Source organism: Heteronotia binoei, chromosome 21 (assembly GCF_032191835.1).
Source record: "Heteronotia binoei isolate CCM8104 ecotype False Entrance Well chromosome 21, APGP_CSIRO_Hbin_v1, whole genome shotgun sequence".
NCBI classification, from domain to species: Eukaryota; Metazoa; Chordata; class Lepidosauria; order Squamata; family Gekkonidae; genus Heteronotia; species Heteronotia binoei.
The window spans coordinates 5,936,540-5,957,439 of record NC_083243.1 but is presented as its reverse complement, the minus strand read 5'-3'; the positions used below and the strand labels follow the sequence as shown (position 1 = coordinate 5,957,439).

General features: G+C 50.2%; 1 protein-coding gene across 1 annotated transcript in view; it reads right to left on the bottom strand.

The window, feature by feature from the left end:
- The window catches only part of MAP4K5 (mitogen-activated protein kinase kinase kinase kinase 5), a 232,454-nt gene that overhangs the window by 152,881 nt on the left and 58,673 nt on the right, over positions 1-20,900 (bottom strand). The window contains 1 exon segment of the mRNA XM_060261158.1: positions 16,211-16,268. Within this exon segment, the coding sequence (XP_060117141.1) occupies positions 16,211-16,268 (58 nt within the window).

Here is a 20,900-nt window from a genome sequence, read left to right as displayed (position 1 = left end):
GACTTCAGCACTGCAGCTTCCACACTCTGCGCCACGGGACTCTTACAACACGTCAGGGGGCGTGGTCTAGTATGCAAATGTCCCTGTTGGGCTTTTCCTACCAAAAAAGGCCCTGTGCAGAACAATGGTGATGTCAGGGGGTGAGGCCTATTATGCAAATGAGCTCCTGCTGGGCTTTTTCCGGGGGGGGGGAGCCCTGGCTCTAATAATCACTGAGGGGGGTTCGGCCCCCCTGAATTTGAATCATCCCTTTTTAGAGCCATATAAAGATAGCAGAGACTTCAGACTGCTCATCGCAACCACAAACTGGTTTGGGTTAAAAGAAACCAAAGGCAGACGTTTGTAGAGGAAGTTCAGAAAGGGAGGGGGGGGAATGCAAACACCAGGGTCAAAGGGCCACGAAATGCAGGAAGTGCCAGTTAAATTGTCATTCTGAAAGTTCAAACGTAAGCTACTCGCAGGGCCACTGACTCCCAATCTTGCTTGTTTTGCTAACGACTGAGAAATCCCAAACCCATGGAAGATGGGACCTGTCATGAGCCCTGAGAGGAGGAGCTGGAAGGGTTAACAGACCTGGAAGAGTTGCCAGCCAGTTCCCCAGCTGAACAAACAGCAGCTGGCCCATCAATCACTCTCCAGGCACCAGTGTCAGCTGTTGAGGATCAATCTCCTCCAAGCTCTCCTCCTCCCATCTCAAGAGCTTGAAGCAGGCTCCAGAAAGAACTTTCAGAGCGACGACAGGAGGCACGTCGAGGCTTTAGATCTCTCGACTCTGAGTTCTAGCAGAGTCACTGCCACCCAGGGAGCAGGCTGATTGAGACTCCCATATAGCTCCCACCCAGGACCTGGTAACCTCGTGGAAGCAACAAGTCTATTCTCTGGCTTGCATCCACGCTCCTTCCTGATCCTGACCTGCTTGATTTCCTTGGCACCCTGACCTTCTGGCTTTTGGACATTGACTTCTGATTCCGGTTTGTGATTCCAGAAAGAACTTTCAGAGCGACGACAGGAGGCACGTCGAGGCTTTAGATCTCTCAACTCTGAGTTGGCACCCTGACCTTCTGGCTTTTGGACATTGACTTCTGATTCCGGTTTGTGATTCTGCATTGGTGACTTGGCTCCTGCTTGACTTCCTGGACTCTGACCTTGGACTGGCTTTGGACTCCTGCCTGCCTGCACCCGGAGAACACAACAGCACCAAACTTTTGGATAAATTCTAATCCCACAGTTCCATACTGGTCTCTCCTACTGAAATTATTTTGCTGGAGAATGACTGCATCTGCACAGCAATACTTCTCCATGTTGCATTCAATGTATTTGTGAATGCAGCGTGAGTACAGCAGCAATGCAGCATCCACAAGATCAACTGAGCAGAGGTATTTATGAATTTCCTGCACTGTGCCGGGGGTTGGACTAGATGGCCCCGGGAGTTCCTTCCAACTCTTATGATTCTATGATTCTAAGTCCTGTCCTGTTTCAGCTGACTTGCAACTTCTCCACTTTGTTTTTAAGCTGGTCATCTGGACAAAAAGTACCTGCACATTTCCCCTTATATCTCTGCAACAAAAAAGACCAGAAAACGGTTTAAAAAGAAATCTGGGAATCCAGAAGAACTAGCAGATCGTGAAAAAGATCAATATAACGTTACTGTCCAATAACTCTTAAGAGCTAGATTGGAATCCATGGGGTTTCTACGGCTTTTTTGTGGCCTATCCCAAATCTGCTTTGCTGAACGTTTTGGGAAAGATCACAGCAAAGCTCGGATGGTTGCCATGAGGGTGGAAAAGTTCAGATTTCCCCAGTCTCATCCACATGACAGCCATTTTCTTTGCCCCTGACCTCCACAGCGACCATTTCCTTCCCTGTGCCACCTAGGAAACATGCGGACATTCAGAAAAAGTGTTTCAGTTCGGAAGCTAAGATGGAGCAAATGGACACAAACGATGGCAACTGATGGATCAGCCAACAAGGTGCCCTGAATGGGAGAGGACATGCTCATGGATTGACATTTATTTATACATTTATTTATATCCTGCTTTTTCTTCCCCCAGTTAAGACTCAAAGTGGTTTAGAGAAGAAGATGATATTGGATTTATATCCCGCCCTCCACTCCAAAGCATCTCAGAGCGGCTCACAATCTCCTGTACCTTCCTCCCTCACAACAGACACCCTGTGAGGTGGGTGGGGCTGGAGAGGGCTCTCACAGCAGCTGCCCTTTCAAGGACAACCTCTGCCAGGGCTATGGCTGACCTAAGGCCATGCTAGCAGGGGGAAGTGGAGGAGTGGGGAATCAAACCCGGTTCTCCCAGATAAGAGTCTGCACATTTAACCACTACACCAAACTGGCTCTCCCCTCCTTCATCAGCCAATGTGAGATAGGATAAGCTGAGACTTCGCAATGGAATCAAGGTCACCCAGCGATCTTTCATACTAGATGGGGGATTCGAACCCAGGTTGCCCAGGATTCCCATCCACCACTTGATCCACACTGGCAAACATTGCACCTGAGCAGTTCACTGCCCCGTGGGGCAGAGTGGTCAAGCTGCAGTACTGCAGTCCTAAATTCTGCTCACGACCTGAGTTCAATCCCAGCGGAAGCTGGGTTCAGGTGGCGGCTCAAGGTTGACTCAGCCTTCCATTCTTCCAAGGTTGGTAAAAGGAGTCCCCAGCTTGCTGGGGGGAAGGTGTAGATGACTGGGGAAGGCAATGGCAAACCACCCCGTAAAAAGTCTGCCGTGGAAACATCGTGAAGTGATGTCAGAGGGACAGTGGCTCAGTGATAGAACATCTGCTTTATAAGGTCCCAGGTTCAATCCCCACCATCTCCAACTAAAAAGGGTCCAGGCAAATAAGCGTGAAAAACCTCAGCTTGAGACCCTGGAGAGCCACAGGGAGGGACGGTGGCTCAGTGGTGGAGAATCTGCTTGGTAAGCAGAAGGTCCCAGGTTCAATCCTCGGCATCTCCAACTAAAAAATGGCCCAGGCAAGTAGGCGAGAAAAACCTCAGCTTGAGACCCTGGAGAGCCGCTGCCAGTCTGAGTAGAAAAGACTGATTTTGATGGACCGAGGGTCTGATTCAGTATAAGGCAGCTTCATATGTTCTTATATGTTCATATGTCACCTCAGAGTTGGAAACGACTGGTGCTTGCACACAGGCCTCAGATTCAGTGGGAGCTCATAGGAGCACAGCTCCTGAACCTTTCTGAGAGCTCCACCTCCTTGTCCGTTGCATAGTATGTGCAGCTGTATAACAATCCCTGGATGAGCTCCGCCACCTATTTTTCTACAAAATGACCCCTATGCACAGGGAACTACCGTTACCTTTTTAATGAATGCAAGGGGCAAAAAAATCAATTCAGGCAAACAACTGTCAGCCTTTTCCTTTTAACGTCTCCCGGGAGTGTCGGTCCCAGGGAAAATAAAGCAGCTTCTCTGTCTTTATGAATCGAACACGTTAAGTAATTCAGGACATGTGCATAAGGAGTTAGAGAGCGGCTGAGCATGCCGGCCACACACACACATTCCAAATCAAATTCTTGGAACCAATGTGCGCAGCCTCTTAAGAACGGTGCAATGGCAACACTGCTTCACATTTGCATAGCACTTCAAAAAGACCCACAGGTCGGTGGCTGAGCACATACTTGGCACTGATGAACATAAGAACATGAGGGAAGCCATGTTGGATCAGGGCAGTGGCCCATCCATTCCAACACTCTGTGTCACAGAAGAACATAAGAGAAGCCCTGTTGGATCAGGCCAGTGGCCCATCCAGTCCAACACACTGTGTCACATAAGAACCTAAGAGAAACCATGTCGGATCAGGCCAATGGCCCATCCAGTCCAACACTCTGTGTCACAGAAGAACATAAGAGAAGCCATGTTGGATCAGGCCCATGGCCCATCCAGTCCAACACTCTGTGTCACAGAAGAACATAAGAGAAGCCATGTTGGATCAGGCCCATGGCCCATCCAGTCCAACACTCTGTGTCACAGAAGAACATAAGAGAAGCCATGTTGGATCAGGCCCATGGCCCATCCAGTCCAACACTCTGTGTCACAGAAGAACATAAGAGAAGCCATGTTGGATCAGGCCCATGGCCCATCCAGTCCAACACTCTGTGTCACATAAGAACATCAGAGAATCCATGTTGGATCAGGCCAGTGGCCCATCCAGTCCATCACTCTGTGTCACATAAGAGCAGCCATACTGGATCAGGCCAATAGCTCATCCAGTCCAACACTCTGGGTCACACATAAGAACATAAGAGAAGCCATGTTGGATCAGGCCAATGGCCCATCCAGTCCAACACTCTGTGTCACATAAGAACATAAGAGAAGCCATGTTGGATCAGGCCAATGGCCCATCCAGTCCAACACTCTGTGTCACAGAAGAACATAAGAGAAGCCATGTTGAATCAGGCCAGTGGCCCATCCAGTCCAACACTTTGTGTCACATAAGAACATAAGAGAAGCCATGTTGGATCAGGCCAGTGGTCCATCCAGTCCATCACTCTGTGTCACATAAGAGCAGCCATGTTGGGTCAGGCCAACAGCTCATCCAGTCCAACACTCTGTGTCACATAAGAACATAAGAGAAGCCATGTTGGATCAGGCCAATGGCCCATCCAGTCCAACAATCTGTGTCACACAGTGGCCAAAATCGGACTTCCTTTTATCCGTTTTAACCTGACTGCTCAGCAATTTCATTTGGTGACCACGAGTTCTTGTATTGTGAGAAAGGGAGAAAAGTACTTCTTTCTCTACTTTCTCCATCCCATGCATAATCTTGTCAACCTCTATTATGTCACCCTGCAGTCAACGTTTCTCCAAGCTAAAGAGCCCCAACCGTTTTAACCTTTCTTCATAAAAATATGGAGCAGAGGTCCATCAGAGGTCCATCAGTGGCTATTAGCCGCAGTGTGTCTATATATATATATGTGTGTGTGTGTGTGTGTGTATACAATTTTTTTGGTCACTCTGTGACACAGAGTGTTGGACTGGATGGGCCATTGGCCTGATCCAACATGGGTTCTCTTATGTTCTTATAAACCTTTAATCATTCCAGTTGCCCTTTTCTGCACTTTTTCCAGTGCTATAATATCCTTTTTGAGGTGCGATGACCAGAATTGTACACAGTATTCCAAATGAGACCGCACCATCGATTTATACAGAGGCATTACGACACTGGCTGATTTGTTTTCAGTTCCCTTCCTAATTATTCCCAACATGGCGTTGGCCTTTTTTATTGCAATCGCACACTGTCTTGACATTTTCAGTGAGTTATCTACCACGACCCCAAGATCTCTCTCTTGGTCAGTCTCTGCCAGTTCACACCCCATCACCTTCTATTTGTAGCTGGGATTCTTGGCCCCAATGACGAGGTCACACACTTGACCCCCAAAAGCAGGGCTGGAGAAAGAGCCATTAGCAGCAGCGGGTTAATGACCCTGCTCACAGTCTGTCCCATTTTTATTCTACCCATCCTTCCAAAGAGCTCAGGGGCGGCACATGCGATTTCCCCTGCCATGATTTTATCATCACAGCAACCACTCGGGAGATGTGGTAAGAGAGACCGACCGGCCCAAGGTCACGCGGTGAGCTAAGCGAGGATTTGAATTCGGGCCCTACTCCAGCACTCTGGCCATAATGACATACTAGGCCAGTTTGGTATGCTCAGGAGTCTACGCAGGGCATGATCTTGGCATCCTTCTAACAACACTATATGTGTCGTTTTCTGCAGATCGCGTGAGAAAGGGAACCTCCATGGTTAGAGGCAGTAAACCTCTAAATTGCAATGTTAGCAGGCAACACAGAGGAAGGCCTTGGCCTCTATGTTCCTGGATCTCTGGAGGAAATGACTAGCCGATGTGTGAGACGGGATGCTGGACTAGATAAACCACTATGACCCAGCAGGCTTCTTCTCATCTTTATATCAGGGGAAGGCCTCAGCCTCTATGTTCTGTTGTTAGACCTCAAGAGGAACTAGTTGTGGCCACTTTGTGAGAAAAGATGCTGGACTAGATGGATCTCCGGTCTGCAGTTGGGCTCTTTCAATATTGTTATGAAGGTCTCAGCCTCTATGTCCTGTTGCTGGCCCTCCAGAGGAACTTACTGGCCACTGTGTGAGTCAGGATGCTAGACTGGATGGACCACTGGGCTGATCTAGCAGGGCTCTTCTGATGCTTTTAGGAAGGCCTCGGCCTCTCTGCCCTGTTGCTGGCCCTGCAGAAGAACTGGCTGGCCACTATGTGAGACTGGATGCTGGAATAGATCATAGAATCATCGAGTTGGAAGGGACCCCTAGGGTCATCGAGTCCAACCGCCTGCACAATGCAGGAAACTCACAAACACCTCCCCCTAAATTCACAGGATCCTCATTGCTGTCAGATGGCCATCGAGCCTCTGTTGAAAAACCTCCAAGGAAGGAGAGCCCACCACCTCCCGAGGAGGAAGCCTGTTTCACTGAGGAATCGCTCTAACGGTCAGGAAGCTCTTCCTAATGTTGAGCCGGAAACTCAACATGGTCCAATGGTCTGATCCAGCAGGGCTCTTCCTAGGTTCTTAAAGGAAGACTAGAATCCAGGATTCCAAGGGGCTCTTGAAAGTTCCCGTGAAAACAAATCTATTTTTCATTCAGGCGCTACAAGGCTCTTGCTCCTCTGGGGCAGCCACAGCTCTGCAAGCCTCTTCAATTCCTCCACCTTCTGAGGCCAGGTTTCCCCTTTATTTTCCATCGCCCCCTTCCCCCGGACGGAGAGGAACCAGCCTTGGCAGGCAGAGCCTTCTTGACAGCAGCTCCTGGGCCAGCTCATCTGCTCAAGCCATACGAGGAAGCTGGCTCTCGCACTCCGGCTGCTTCCAGCTGCTGACGCTGCTGAGGATCTCTGGCACATGAGATGGCCTTCTACTGGTCCGTTGAAGGTCAGCATTGTCTACTCAGAACGGCAGGGGCTCTCCTTTTAAAAAATGGAGATGCTGGGGATTGAACCCGGGACCTTCTGCACGCCAAGCAGATGCCAGTGAGCCACACCCTTGCATGCAGTGAAGCATCCAGATACCTTGAAGAGGGGGAGATTGCAACCAGGTGGCCCCAAAGGTGCCTCTTTGGAGAGCTGTTGGTTTTCACGCAAGGGTTCAGGGATCTCCATTCCTTCGGGCTGCCAAGCTCCCACTGGGACGGTGGCTCAGAGGTAGAGCATCTGCTTGGGAAGCAGAAGGTCCCAGGTTCAATCCCCGGCATTTCCAACTAAAAGGGTCCAGGCAAGTAGGCGTGGAAAACCTCAGCTGAAGACCCTGGAAAGCCATGAATAGGGCTGTGGCTCAGTGGAAGAGCATCTGCTTGGGAAGCAGAAGGTCCCAGGTTCAATCCCCGGCATTTCCAACTAAAAGGGTCCAGGCAAGTAGGCATGAAGAACCTCAGCTTGAGACCCTGGAGAACTGCTGCCAGTCAAGTGAGGGACGGTGGCTCAGTGGTAGAGTATCTGCTTGGTAAGCAGAAGGTCCCAGGTTCAATCCCCAGCATCTCCAACTAAAAAGGGTCCAGGCAAGTAGGCGTGAAAAACCTCAGCTTGAGACCCTGGAGAGCCATTGCCAGTCTGAGTAGACAATACTGATTTTGATGGACCAAGGATCTGATTCAGTATAAGGCAGCTTCATATGTTCATATGTTCATCCCTCGGTCTGGAGAGCCCCAACCCGTCGGGAGGGAGGAGGCTGCCGCCGGGATCCCTGTCTCCTGAAGAGCCCCGTTGCTGTGTGCTGTCCCCAGCATGATGACATCACCCAGAAGTGACATCTCACCGGGGTCGCTCTAGGACTCACGGTAAAACTCTATGGTGCCATAGAGTTTTATTGCGAGTCCTAGAGTGTCCCCGGCGCGATGACATCGCTTCGAGGTGGCATCATCGTGCCGCATGTGCAAAGCCTGCACAAGAGAACAGCCCCCAGCTGCAGCAGTGGAGGCAACCCTCCCATTCCCACTTGTATCCAGGGGTGCAATCCTAGCAGGAGCTCCTTTGCATATTAGACCACAAACCCCTGATGTAACCAATCCTCCGAGAGCTTACAAAAAAAGAGCCTTGTAAGCTCTTGGAGGACTGGCTGCATCAGGAAGGTGTGGCCTAATATGCAAAGCAGCGCCTGCTAGAATTCCAAACCTACTTGTATCGGATGAAGGAAGCTTTGTCCCTCAAAAGTTCATACCCCAAAAACCTTGTTAGTCTCTAAGGTGCCGCTGGATTCCAATCTAGCTCATCCGCTACAGACCAGCACGGCTACACTTTGAAACTATGATCAAGGGTACAAAGTGAAGCATTTTCGGTAGACCCCCATCGTGATCCTAGGCCTGCCTAGCAAGGCCTACAGGATCCAGGAAAGCCAGTATCAGAGTCGTTACAGGGCTTACATTTCCCAGGATCCCTCCTGTCCTTCTGATTGGGTGGGCAGCAGCTTTGGAGAGAAAACATGCCCGGAGGGGCGGAACCTGGGAGGAAAGGATGAAAGGCCAGCTAGAGAGGGAAGTGGGTTCTCTCTGGGAAGGCTGGGCTGGAAAAGGCTGCAGCTGGGGAGAGACCCCTCACCCAAGGAGGTTGAGCGAGTCAACTGGAATCAGAGGAAGGGAACGTGTCGTTAGTTGCGACAGGGCTTTTATTTCTTCGCACCAACCTTTACTGCTTTCATATTCACTGTTGTACTAAAAGTTTTTACAAACCAGCTGTGGGCTTTGAGCACTTACAATAAACTTCTTATTGTTAGACGGCCGAGGCCTTCATGTCTCTTTGGCCACGGATAGGAGGTGCTTTGTTAAGAAGGAAGATACAGGCGTTGGGTGGGTGGTCCGCCCCCCCCCCCCCCACAGACCCTGATGAGAGCGGTGGTAGCCAGTAAAAGCTCTCCCTGGTCCCCTGCTGAGTGACAACCCCAGCTGTTTTAGCTGGGGATGTTTTAACTCTTATCGTAAGCCACCTTGAGAAATGAAGAAGAAGAAGACTGCAGATTTATACCCTGCCCGTCTCTCTGAATCAGAGACTCAGAGCGGCTTACAATCTCCTTTATCTTCTCCCCCCACAACAGACACCCTGTGAGGTAGGTGGGGCTGAAAGAGCTCTGACAGAAACTGCCCTTTCAAGGACAACTCTGCTATGGCTGACCCAAGGCCATTCCATGAGATGCAAGTGGAGGAGTGGGGAATCAAACCTGGTTCTCCCAGATAACTGGCTCTCTACACCAAACTGATTGCCCCTGGTAGAGCCAGTTTGGTGTAGTGGTTAAGTGTGTGGACTCTTATCTAAGAGAACCGGGTTTGATTCCCCACTCTTTCACTTGCACCTGCTGGGTCAGTCATAGCCCTTGGGTCAGCCATAGCCCTTCCAGAGTGGTCCTTGAAAGGGCAGCTGCTGTCAGAGCTCTCTCAGCCCCACCCACCTCACAGGGTGCCTGTTGTTGGGGAGAAAGGAAAAGGAGATTGTGAGCCACTCTGAGACTCTGTCCTTGAAAGGGCAACTGCTTTGAGAGCCCACTCAGCCCCACCCACCTCACAGGGTGTCTGTTGTGGCGGGAGAAAATATAGGCGATTGTAAGCCGCTCTGAGTCTCTGATTCAGGGAGAAGGGTGGGGTATAAATCTGTAATTCTTCTTCTTCTTCACCACTACACCAAACTGGTAGCCCATAGAGGCTCTCCCTGGTCCTCTGCTTTGTGACAGCTACCAGTCGTTTTAGCTGGGGATGTTTTAACTATTAGCATAAGCCACCTGGAACAGTGAGAAAACGTGTGACATTTTTATTTATTTTATTTACAATCCGTCTTCCTCAGGACCCAAAGTGGATTACACTGTTGGGTGAGTCAACAGAATAGATATGATGGGATTTCAGAAGTCTGGCACCACCAGACAGAACTGAAGTACAGCAGAAATATTCACACAACACACTCAACAATACAGAAATTATATAATAGGATCCTGCTTACAATAAGCTATACACAGCAGTATAGACCACAGTCTGTACAAGAATAAATATAATATACTATAGAAAGAAGAACCTAAGAAAACTCCTGCTGGATCAGACCAGTGAGGGTCCATCCAGCCCAGAATCCTTTCTCACACAGTGGCCAGCCAGTTCCTCTGGAGGGCCTGCAACAGGGCAGAGGGGCTGAGGCCTTCCTAAGAACATCAGAAGAGCCCTGCTGGATCAGACCAGTGAGGGTCCATCTAGTCCAGCCTCCTCTCTCACACGGTGGCCAGCCAGTTCCTCTGGAGGGCCAACAACAGGGCAGAGAGGCCGAGGCCTTCATAAGAACATCAGAAGAGCCCTGCTGGATCAGACCAGTGAGGGTCCATCTAGTCAGGCATCCTGTCTCACACAGTGGCCAGCCAGTTCCTCTGGAGGGCCGGCAACAGGGCAGAGAGGCCGAGGCCTTCATTAGAACACCAGAAGAGCCCTGCTGGATCAGACCAGTGAGGGTCCATCTAGTCAGGCATCCTGTCTCACACAAAGGCCAGCCAGTTCCTCTGGAGGGCCTGCAACAGGGCAGAGGGGCTGAGGCCTTCCTAAGAACATCAGAAGAGCCCTGCTGGGTCAGACCAGTAAGGGTCCATCTAGTCCAGCCTCCTGTCTTCCACAGTAGCCAACTAGTTCTTCCGGAGGGTCAACAACAGGGCATAGAGGCTGAGGTCTTCCTAAGAACATCAGAAGAGCCCTGCTGGATCAAACCAGTGAGGGCCCATCTAGTCCAGCCTCCTGCCTCACACAGTGGCCAGCCAGTTCCTCTGGAGGGCCAACAACAGGGCAGAGAGGCCGAGGCCTTTTCCTGAGAAGAACATCAGAAGAGCCCTGCTGGATTAGACCAGTGAGGGTCCATCTAGTCCAGCATCCTCTCCCACACAGTGATTGGCTAGCCAGGCAGAGAGGCTGAGGCCTTCATAAGAACATCAGAAGAGCCCTGCTGGATCAGAGCAGTGGTCCATCTAGCCCATAATCCTCTCCCACACAGTGAGTGGCTAGCCAGTTCTTCTAGAGGGGCAACAACAGGGCAGAGAAGCTGAAGCCTTCAAGAAGAGCCCTTCTGGATCAGACCAGTGAGGGTCCATCTAGTCCAGCATCCTGTCTCACACAGTGGCCAGCCAGTTCCTCTGGAGGGCCAACAACAGGGCAGAGAGGCTGAGGCCTTCCCCTGAGAAGAACATCAGAAGAGCCCTGCTGGATCAGACCAGTGAGGGTCCATCTAGTCCATCATCCTGTCTCACACAGTGGCCAGTCAGTTCCTCTGGAGGGCCAACAACAGGGCAGAGAGGCCGAGGCCTTCATAAGAACATCAGAAGAGCCCTGCTGGATCAGACCAGTGAGGGTCCATCTAGTCCAGCATCCTGTCTCACATAGTGGCCAACCAGTTCCTCTGGAGGGCCAACAATAGGACAGAGAGGCTGAGGCCTTCAGAAGAACATCAGAAGAGCCCTGCTGGATCAGACCAGTGAGGGTCTATCCAGTCCAGCCTCCTGCCTCACACCAGCTCCTCTGGAGGGCCAACAACAGGGCATCGAGGCCTTCCCCTGATATTGCCTCCTGGCTCTGGGATTCGGAGATTTGTGCCTCTGAAATGGAGGTTCCCCTCAGTCACCATGGCCAGAAGCCACTGATGGACCTCTCCTCCATGTATCTCTCCAATCCTCTGTTAAAGCCGTCTATTCCTGTGGCCATCGCTACATCTTCTTGCCACGACCAGCTCTCCAGCTGAGCCCCAAGGAGAGAGTCACAGTTCAGTGCAACTCACAGAAGCTTGTAAACCGCAGCGGTGCCAGGAAATCTGGACAAAAGCTGAACGAGAAGCTCAAATACCAGACAGCAAAGTCAGTCGAGGAGGCCGGGAGATGGTCAGGAGGCAGACAAGGATAATTTCTCTCTCCCTGCCTGCCTCCCAGGGCCCTGGTGCTGTTTCCTCTAGTTATCACGGGAACATCATAAAGCATTCCCCTGTAAAACTGGCTGACTTTGCATGGAATCCAGATAAGACCCCGGGAATGTCTAAGAGGGAGCGAGGAAATCCAACCGTCAGTTTGTTTGGTGTTCAAAATCAGGGGAGCAAAAGTTCTCGATTAATTGGGAGCAAGGAAGTAGGCACACTTCCTTGGGATAGATGCATGGGATAGAGAAGGTAGAGAAAGAAGGACTTTTCTCCCTTTCTCACAATACAAGAACTCGTGGGCATTCGATAAAATTGCTGAGCAGTCGGGTTAGAATGGATAAAAGGCGGTACTTCTTCACCCAAAGGGTGATTAACATGTGGAATTCACTGCCACAGGAGCTGGTGGCTGCTGCAAGCATAGACAGCTTCAAGAGGGGATTAGATAAGCATATGGATCAGAGGTCCATCAGTGGCCGTTAGCCACAGCTTATTGTTGGAACTCTCTATCTGGGGCAGTGATGCTCTGTATTCTTGGTGCTGGGGGGGGGAGCAACAGTGGGAGGGCTTCTAGCCCCACTGGTGGACCTCCTGATGGCACTTGGGGGGGGTTTGGCCACTACGTGACACAGAGTGTTGGACTGGATGGACCATTGGCCTGATCCAACAGGGCTTCTCTTATGTTCTTCTGTGAAACAGAGTGTTGGACTGGAGGGGCCACTGGCCTGATCCAACATGGCTTCTCTTATGTTCTTATGTGACACAGAGTGGCTCTCTATTTATATTACTACTTCACATGCACTAGGACAGAACCCCGGTTCCAAATCTAAGCCTAATTAAGTCATGACGCATATTAAGACAGACCATTTAATTTCCTTTCAGTTACCAGCCTCACAACGATCCGGCCACTCACAAGTGATAAAAATATTCTGCTCAGCTAGGGAAAGCTTTAGTCAACATGGGAGGGACGGTGGCTCAGCAGTAGAGCATCTGCTTGGTAAGCAGAAGGTCCCTGGTTCAATCCCCGGTATCTCCAACTAAAAAGGGTCCAGGCAGGTAGGCGTGAAAGACCTCAGCTTGAGACCCTTGAGAGCCACTGCCAGTCGAAGTAGACAATACTGATTGGGGAGGGACGGTGGCTCAGTGGTCAAGCATCTGCTTGGTAAGCAGAAGGTCCCAGGTTCAATCCCCGGCATCTCCAACTAAAAAGGGTCCAGGCAAGTAGGCATGAAAAACCTCAGCTTGAGACCCTGGAGAGCCATGAATGGGGCTGTGGCTCAGTGGTAGAGCATCTGCTTGGTAAAAAGAAGGTCCCAGGTTCAATCCCTGACATCTCCAACTAAAAAAGGGTCCAGGCAAGTAGGCGTGAAAAACCTCAACTTGAGACCCTGGAGAGGCACTGTCAGTCTGAGTAGACAAGACTGATTGGGGAGGGATGGTGGCTCAGTGGCAGAGCATCTGCTTGGTAAACAGAAGGTCCCAGGTTCAATCCCCGGCATCTCCAACTAAAAAGGGTCCAGGCAAGTAGGCGTGAAAAACCTCAGCTTGAGACCCTGGAGAGCCGCAGCCAGTCTGAGAAGACAAGACTGACTTCGATGGACCCAGGGTCTGATTCAGTATAAGGCAGCTTCACATGTTCAACATGCTCTCCCACAGCCCACTCTAACTCACGCTACGGTATACCATGAAGAATGCTGGACTACCCTCTATACAGCCATGAAGTTCACTGTGTAACCTTAGATCCAGGACTGTCTCTCAGTCTTTCCACCTTGCCCGACCATTGTGACCATCAGGGCTTTTTCTTGTAGCAGGAACTCCCTTGCATTTTAGGCCACACCTCCCTGACGCAGCCAATCCTCCTGGAGCTTACGGTAGGCCCTGTAAGAAGAGCCCTGTAAGCTCTTGGAGTATTGGCTACAACAGGGAAGCGTGGCCTAATATGCAAAGGAGGTCCTGCTACAAAGAAATCCCTGGTGACCATAAATAGCACATTTTCATTCTGCTAGTCCTCCAGGGGAGTTCACGGCAGCACGTATCATTCCTTTCCCCCCCGTTTTATCATCACGAACCCTGTGAGGTACGTTAGACTGAGTGCGTACGACTGATTTGAAGCCACCCAGCAAGATCTGAACCTGAGCCTCCCAGATGATAGTCCAGTTGCTACAACCAATGTTCCCTCTAAGCTGCAGAGTCTTGTGAGCAAAAATTCTACTTTGTGAGCTCCTGGCATTAAAGTTGTGAGCTCCTGCATCAATTAGTGGGCCCTAGGGCAGTAATCCCCAACCTTTTTGGCACCAGGGACCAGTTTTGTGGAAGACAATTTTTCTACATATCAGTGGGGGGACGGGGATGGTTTCGAGATGATGCAGTTGTGCACTTTATTTTGGTGTGGGGGTTAAACGTGCGGACTCTTATCTGGGGGAACCAGGTTTGATTCCCCACTCCTCCACTTGCACCTGCTGGAATGGCCTTGGGTCAGCCAGAGCTCTCTTATATGGGAGAACCGGGTTGGATTCCCCACTCCTCCTCTTGCACCTGCTGGAATGGCCTTGGGTCAGCCAGAGCTCTCTTATCTGGGAGAACCGGGTTGGATTCCCCACTCCTCCTCTTGCACCTGCTGGAATGGCCTTGGGTCAGCCAGAGCTCTCTTATATGGGAGAACTGGGTTGGATTCCCCACTCCTCCACTTGCACCTGCTGGAATGGCCTTGGGTCAGCCAGAGCTCCGTTATCTGGGAGAACCGGGTTTGATTCCCTCCTCCTCCACTTGCAGCTGCTGGAATGGCCTGGGGTCAGCCAGAGCTCTCTTATCTGGGAGAACCGGGTTTGATTCCCCACTCCTCCACTTGCACCTGCTGGAATGGCCTGGGGTCAGCCAGAGCTCTCTTATCTGGGAGAACCGGGTTTGATTCCCCAGTCTTCCATTTGCACCTGCTGGAATGGCCTTGGGTCAGCCAGAGCTCTCTTATCTCACCACCCTGAACAATTTAGTGTCATCTGCAAACTTGGCCACTTCACTGCTCACTCCCAACTCTAAATCATTTATGAACAAGTTAAAGAGCATGGGACCCAGTACCGAGCCCTGCGGCATCTGGGAGAACCGGGTTTGATTCCCCAGTCTTCCACTTGCACCTGCTGGAATGGCCTTGGGTCAGCCAGAGCTCTCTTATCTGGGAGAACCGGGTTTGATTCCCCACTCCTCCACTTGCACCTGCTGGAATGGCCTTGGGTCAGCCACAGCTCTCTTATCTGGGAGAACCGGGTTTGATTCCCCACTCCTCCACTTGCAGCTGCTGGAATGGCCTTGGGTCAGCCAGAGCTCTCTTATCTGGGAGAACCGGGTTGGATTCCCCACTCCTCCACTTGCACCTGCTGGAATGGCCTTGGGTCAGCCACAGCTCTCTTATCTGGGAGAACCAGGTTGGATTCCCCACTCCTCCACTTGCAGCTGCTGGAATGGCCTTGGGTCAGCCAGAGCTCTCTTATCTGGGAGAACCGGGTTTGATTCCCCACTCCTCCACTTGCAGCTGCTGGAATGGCCTTGGGTCGGCCAGAGCTCTGGCAGAGGTTGTCCTTGAAAGGACAGCTGCTGTCAGAGCTCTCTTAGCCCCACCTACCTCACGGGGTGTCTGTTGTTGGGGAGGAAGATAAAGGAGATTGTGAGCCACTCTGAGATTCGGAGTGGAGGGCAGGATATAAATCCAATGTATTATTATTATTATTATTATTATTATTATTATTATTATTATTATTATTATTATTATTATTATTATCATCATCATCATTATTATCATTATCATCACTACGTTGTAATATATAATTAAATAATTATACAACTCACAGTCCGGTTGCTAACAGGCCACGGACCGGTACTGGTCCACAGACCGGGGGTTGGGGACCCCTGCTCTAGGGTCATCCTTCCTGAGCTAAGACAAAAATGTGTGAGCCGGAGGCTAAAAATCTGTGCGCCAGCTCACGCTAACTCAGCTTCAAGGGAACGCTGGCTACAACATGCTGGCATAAAATGAGAGGAGGGTGACCTACAAGATACAAATGTGATAAAGAGACTCTTATGCAGGCCTCAGATTCAGCAGAAGCTCACAAGAGCAGCTCCTCAACTTTTCTGAGGGTTTCCCCTCCTCCTTCCCACCTACCTTGGCCATTGAAGAGTAGGTGCAGCTGCATAACAATCCCTGGATGAGCTCCACCACCTATTTTTCTACAGAGGGACCCCTGCAGTTATGTATCTACCACAAGCACAACTTCCCAAACGCACTTCAATCAGGCAGAAGCATGAACACACAGGTAAGAACCTACCTGGTTCTAACTTGATGATTTTCACTGCTGCCAGTTCTCCGGTGTGCACGTTTCTGGCCTAAAAAACAAAACAGAACGACAAGATTAAAAGAGATCGCAGAGGACAGGTCTGTCTGTGGCTGCTAGCCATGACGACTAAAGGGATCTTCCAGATTCAGACAGTCAACGTCAAATCCCAGCATCAGGAGGCAACATCAGGGGAAGGCCTCAGCCTCTATGCACCATTGTTTACTCTCCATCCAGATGAAACCGTTGACCACTGTGTGTGACAGGATGCTGGACAAGATGGACCACTGGTCTGACTCAGAAGGGCTCTCTACTTATGTTGTTATAAATGCCTTGACCTCTGCGCCCTGTGGTTAGCTCTTTGGCAACCAGTTGTGGGACAGGATGCTAGACTAGATGAACCACTGGTCTGATGCAGAAGGGCTCTTCTGAGGTTCTTATGAAGGCCTCGGCTTCTACGCCTGTTATTGGCACTCCAGAGGAACTGGTTGGCCACTGCGTGGGACAGGATGCTGGACTAGATGGACCCTCACTGGTCTGACCCAGCAAGGCTCTTCTGATGTTCTTATGAAGGCCTCAGCCTCCATGCCCTGTTATGGGCCCTCCAGAGGAACTGATTGGCCACTGTGTGGGACAGGATGCTGAACTAGATGGACCCTCACTGGTCTGATCCAGCAAGGCTCTTCTGATGGTCTTATGAAGGCCTCAGCCTCCATGCCCTGTTATGGGCCCTCCAGAGGAACTGATTGGCCACTGTGTGGGACAGGATGCTGAACTAGATGGACCCTCACTGGTCTGATCCAGCAAGGCTCTTCTGATGGTCTTATGAAGGCCTCAGCCTCCATGCCCTGTTATGGGCCCTCCAGAGGAACTGATTGGCCACTGTGTGGGACAGGATGCTGAACTAGATGGACTCTCACTGGTCTGATCCAGCAGGGCTCTTCTGATGTTCTTATGAAGGCCTTGGCTTCTATGCCTGTTATTGGCACTCCAGAGGAACTGGCTGGCCACTGTGTGGAACAGGATGCTGGACAAGATGGACTGCTGGTTTGACCCAGAAGGATTCTTTCGTGTGTTCTAATGAAGACCTCGGCCTCTGCACCCTGCTGTCAGCCCTCCAGAGGAATTGGTAGGCTTCTGTGTGAGACACGATGCTGGACTAGGAGGACCGCTGGTTCTCAGGGGAAAGCCTCAGCCTCTATACTCTGTTACTGGCCCTCCAACGGAATCGGTTGGCCACTGTGTGAAACAGGATGCTGGATTAGATGGACTACTGGTCTGATCCAGCAGCCTCTTATGTTCTTACGAAGGGCTTGGCCTCTATGCCCTGTTTTTGGACTTTCACAGGACTCAGTAGGCAACAGTGAGATACAGGATGCTGGACTAGATGGACCCTCGCTGGTCTGATCCAGCAGGGCTGCTCTTCTCAGGGGAAGGCCTCAGCCTCCATACGCTGTTGTTGGCCCTCCAGAGGTATTCATAGGCTACAGTGTGAAAGAGGATGCTGGACTAGGTAGACCACTGATCTGACCCTGCAGGGCTCTCCTGATGTCCTAATCACAACAAAACATTAAGCAGGGACTGCATGCATGCATAACCATAGACGCTGCTCTCTTTGATGAGATTGCTGCTTTGAAATCACTCCTGCAGAACAGCAGCTCTTTAGCTGCGGCTCACAGACCGTCAGTCATTCAACGCAGGCTTGAAGAGAGTCCATGGACTGAGAAGGAAATACCAACTTCTTCGCTTATTAAAAGGCAGAAACTGCTTGCATAGTGAACGCCAGCAGATACCTAATTCTACCAGGACTCCGTCTGCATTCTGATCAATCGATCGATCTATCATCTATCTATCTAATCTATCTATCAATCTATCCATCAATCTATCCATCCATCTATCAATCTATCTATCTATTAATCTATCTATCAATCTATCCATCAATCTATCCATCAATCTATTAATCTATCTAATCTATCCATCCATCTATCAATCCATCTAATCTATCTATCAATCTATCAATCTATCCATCTATCAATCTATCTATCTATTAATCTATCTAATCTATGAATCTATCTATGAATCTATCTATGAATCTATCCATCAATCTATCCATCAATCTATCCATCCATCCATCCATCAATCCATCCATCCATCCATCCATCATCCATCTATCCATCCATCTATCAATCTATCTATCTATTAATCTCTAATCTATCTATCAATCTATCCATCAATCTATCCATCAATCTATCCATCAATCCATCTATCCATCAATCCATCTATCCATCTATCCATCTATCTATCCATCTATCTATCTAATTTATCTTATTCGATTTTTAGCCCCCCCTTCCTATAGAACAGGCTCAGGGCAGGTTACATCATAAAAACAATCAACATGTGAAAAAACAATTTAAAATATATAAAATCTAAATCAAGGTGCTCTGAACACATGCTGGGGCAAAGCCATGTGCTTATGGGCTTCTACATGCTCTCCTGCACAAGCCCCTTTTGCTGGTCACACTGCATCTATTCAGAATGAACTGAAGCCATGTGTAGTGACACAGGAAAAGGAAAGGTCCCCTGTGCAAGCACCAGTCGTTTCCGACTCTGGGGTGACGTTGCTTTCACAACATTTTCACGGCAGACTATTTACGGGGTGGTTTGCCCTTGCCTTCCCCAGTCCTCTACGCTTCCCCCCCAGCAAGTTGGGGACTCCTTTGACCGACCTCGGAAGGATGGAAAGCTGAGTCAATCTGGAGTCGGCTACCTGAAAACCCAGCTTCCGCCGGGGATCGAACTCAGGTCGTGAGCAAAGCTTAGGACTGCAGTACTGCAGCTTTAACACTCTGCGCCACGGGGCTCTTCAAGTGACACAGGAGGCCACTGAAATGGCTTCCACAAGGTCATCTCAGAAGGTAGACATGCCTGCAGTGAAAGAGATAGACCAACAAGTTTTGGGGGTATGAATTTTCAAGTGTCAAACTCCACACATTGGGATGGAGCTCCCTGGACCCTTGTAGGGTGCTGCAAAGGAAGGAGTCAGGATGCAGAAGTATAACGCAAAATGCATTCCACATTTTGCATTCCACAAAATGCATTGTAGCCGCCGCCACCTCCTGTGGCAGTGAATTCCACATGTTAATCACCCTTTGGGTGAAGAAGGACCTCCTTTTATCCGTTCTAACCCGACTGCTCAGCAATTTCATCGAATGCCCACGAGTTCTTGTATTGTGAGAAAGGGAGAAAAGTACTTCTTTCTCTACCTTCTCCATCCCATGCATAATCTTGTAAACCTCTATCATGTCACCCCGCAGTCGACGTTTCTCCAAGCTAAAGAGCCCCGAGCGTTTTAACCTTTCTTCATAGGGAAAGTGTTCCAAACCTGTAATCATTCCAGTTGCCCTTTTCTGGACTTTCTCCAATGCTATAATATCCTTTTTGAGGTGCGGCGACCAGAACTGCACACAGTACTCCAAATGAGACCACACCATCGATTTATACAGGGGCATTATGATACTGGTTGATTTGTTTTCACTTCCCTTCCTAATAATTCCCAGCATGGCATTACCCTTTTTATTGCAATCCTGGGGGAAGGTGGATCCAGGTGAGGGAGAACACCTCTATGATTTTTTTTGACCCACAGTTCTTCACAGTCTGCCCAACTTGGAATGTTTCTAAGGCCTCGGGCTGTGCCGGACACCATTTTCACAATGGACGCGAGCAATTCCTTTCCCCGATCACTTTCCTCCTACCCTGTTTAACATAATCCCCAGACTCGGAGTTATATTGTCAACACTTCCGACAGAGTTTACGGCCTTGATGCTTTATTCCTGCTCTTGCAGCCAACGGCTGAAAAAACAGGGCGGTGGAGAGAGAGAGAGAGGCTGGGGTGGCTTCCCTGTTCCTCTGGACGCTTTCTGCCACCCGGCCGGGCTTTCGGAGCCTCCCGAGCCCCCAGCTGACCCCCTGACAGCTGAAGGGGGTGAAAGGCCAGGGGGGTCGCCCCGAATGCAGGAAGGCAGCTGCTTCCCTTCCTCGCCGGCAGGAAGCGCAGGACAGCTGTGCCAAAGCAAGGGTACATTCAGTCCTCTTTGAGTGATAAAAGCAGGGAGAAAATAATAAAAACGGTACAAAAAACCCCCGTAAAAAATAGAGAAAAGGATGGTGGGCAGTCGCTCTCCGAGCTCTCTTCCGCTCTGAAAGTGCCGAGCTTTAAATTTCCCTGCCTTCCAGGAATTCTTTCTGCCTGCAGAGAACTGTTGGGGATGGGGGGGAGGTAAAGGAGATTGTAAGCTGCTCTGAGATTTGGAGTGGAGGGTGGGATATAAACCCAATATCTCAAGGGTGGCCAACGGTCGCTCTCCAGATGTTTTTTTGCCTACAACTCCCATCAGCTCCAGCCGTTGGCCATGCTGGCTGGGGCTGATGGGAGTTGTAGGCAAAAAAGATCTGGAGAGCGACTGCTGGCCACCCCTGCAATATCTTATTTATTATTACGATTATTTGGGGGGGAGCTTCCTCTTCCCACTTCGCCACCCCTTGCCAACTGCTGGTCCCTGTCCAAGCTGGCCTGTCCAGCTTCCCTATCCCCTCATTCCACCGCACTCTAGTCAGACTCTGCTGTTTGCATTCTCAACTGCCGGCTGGGGGGGGGGCTGATTTCTTTCAGACTCCTAGCCTCAAC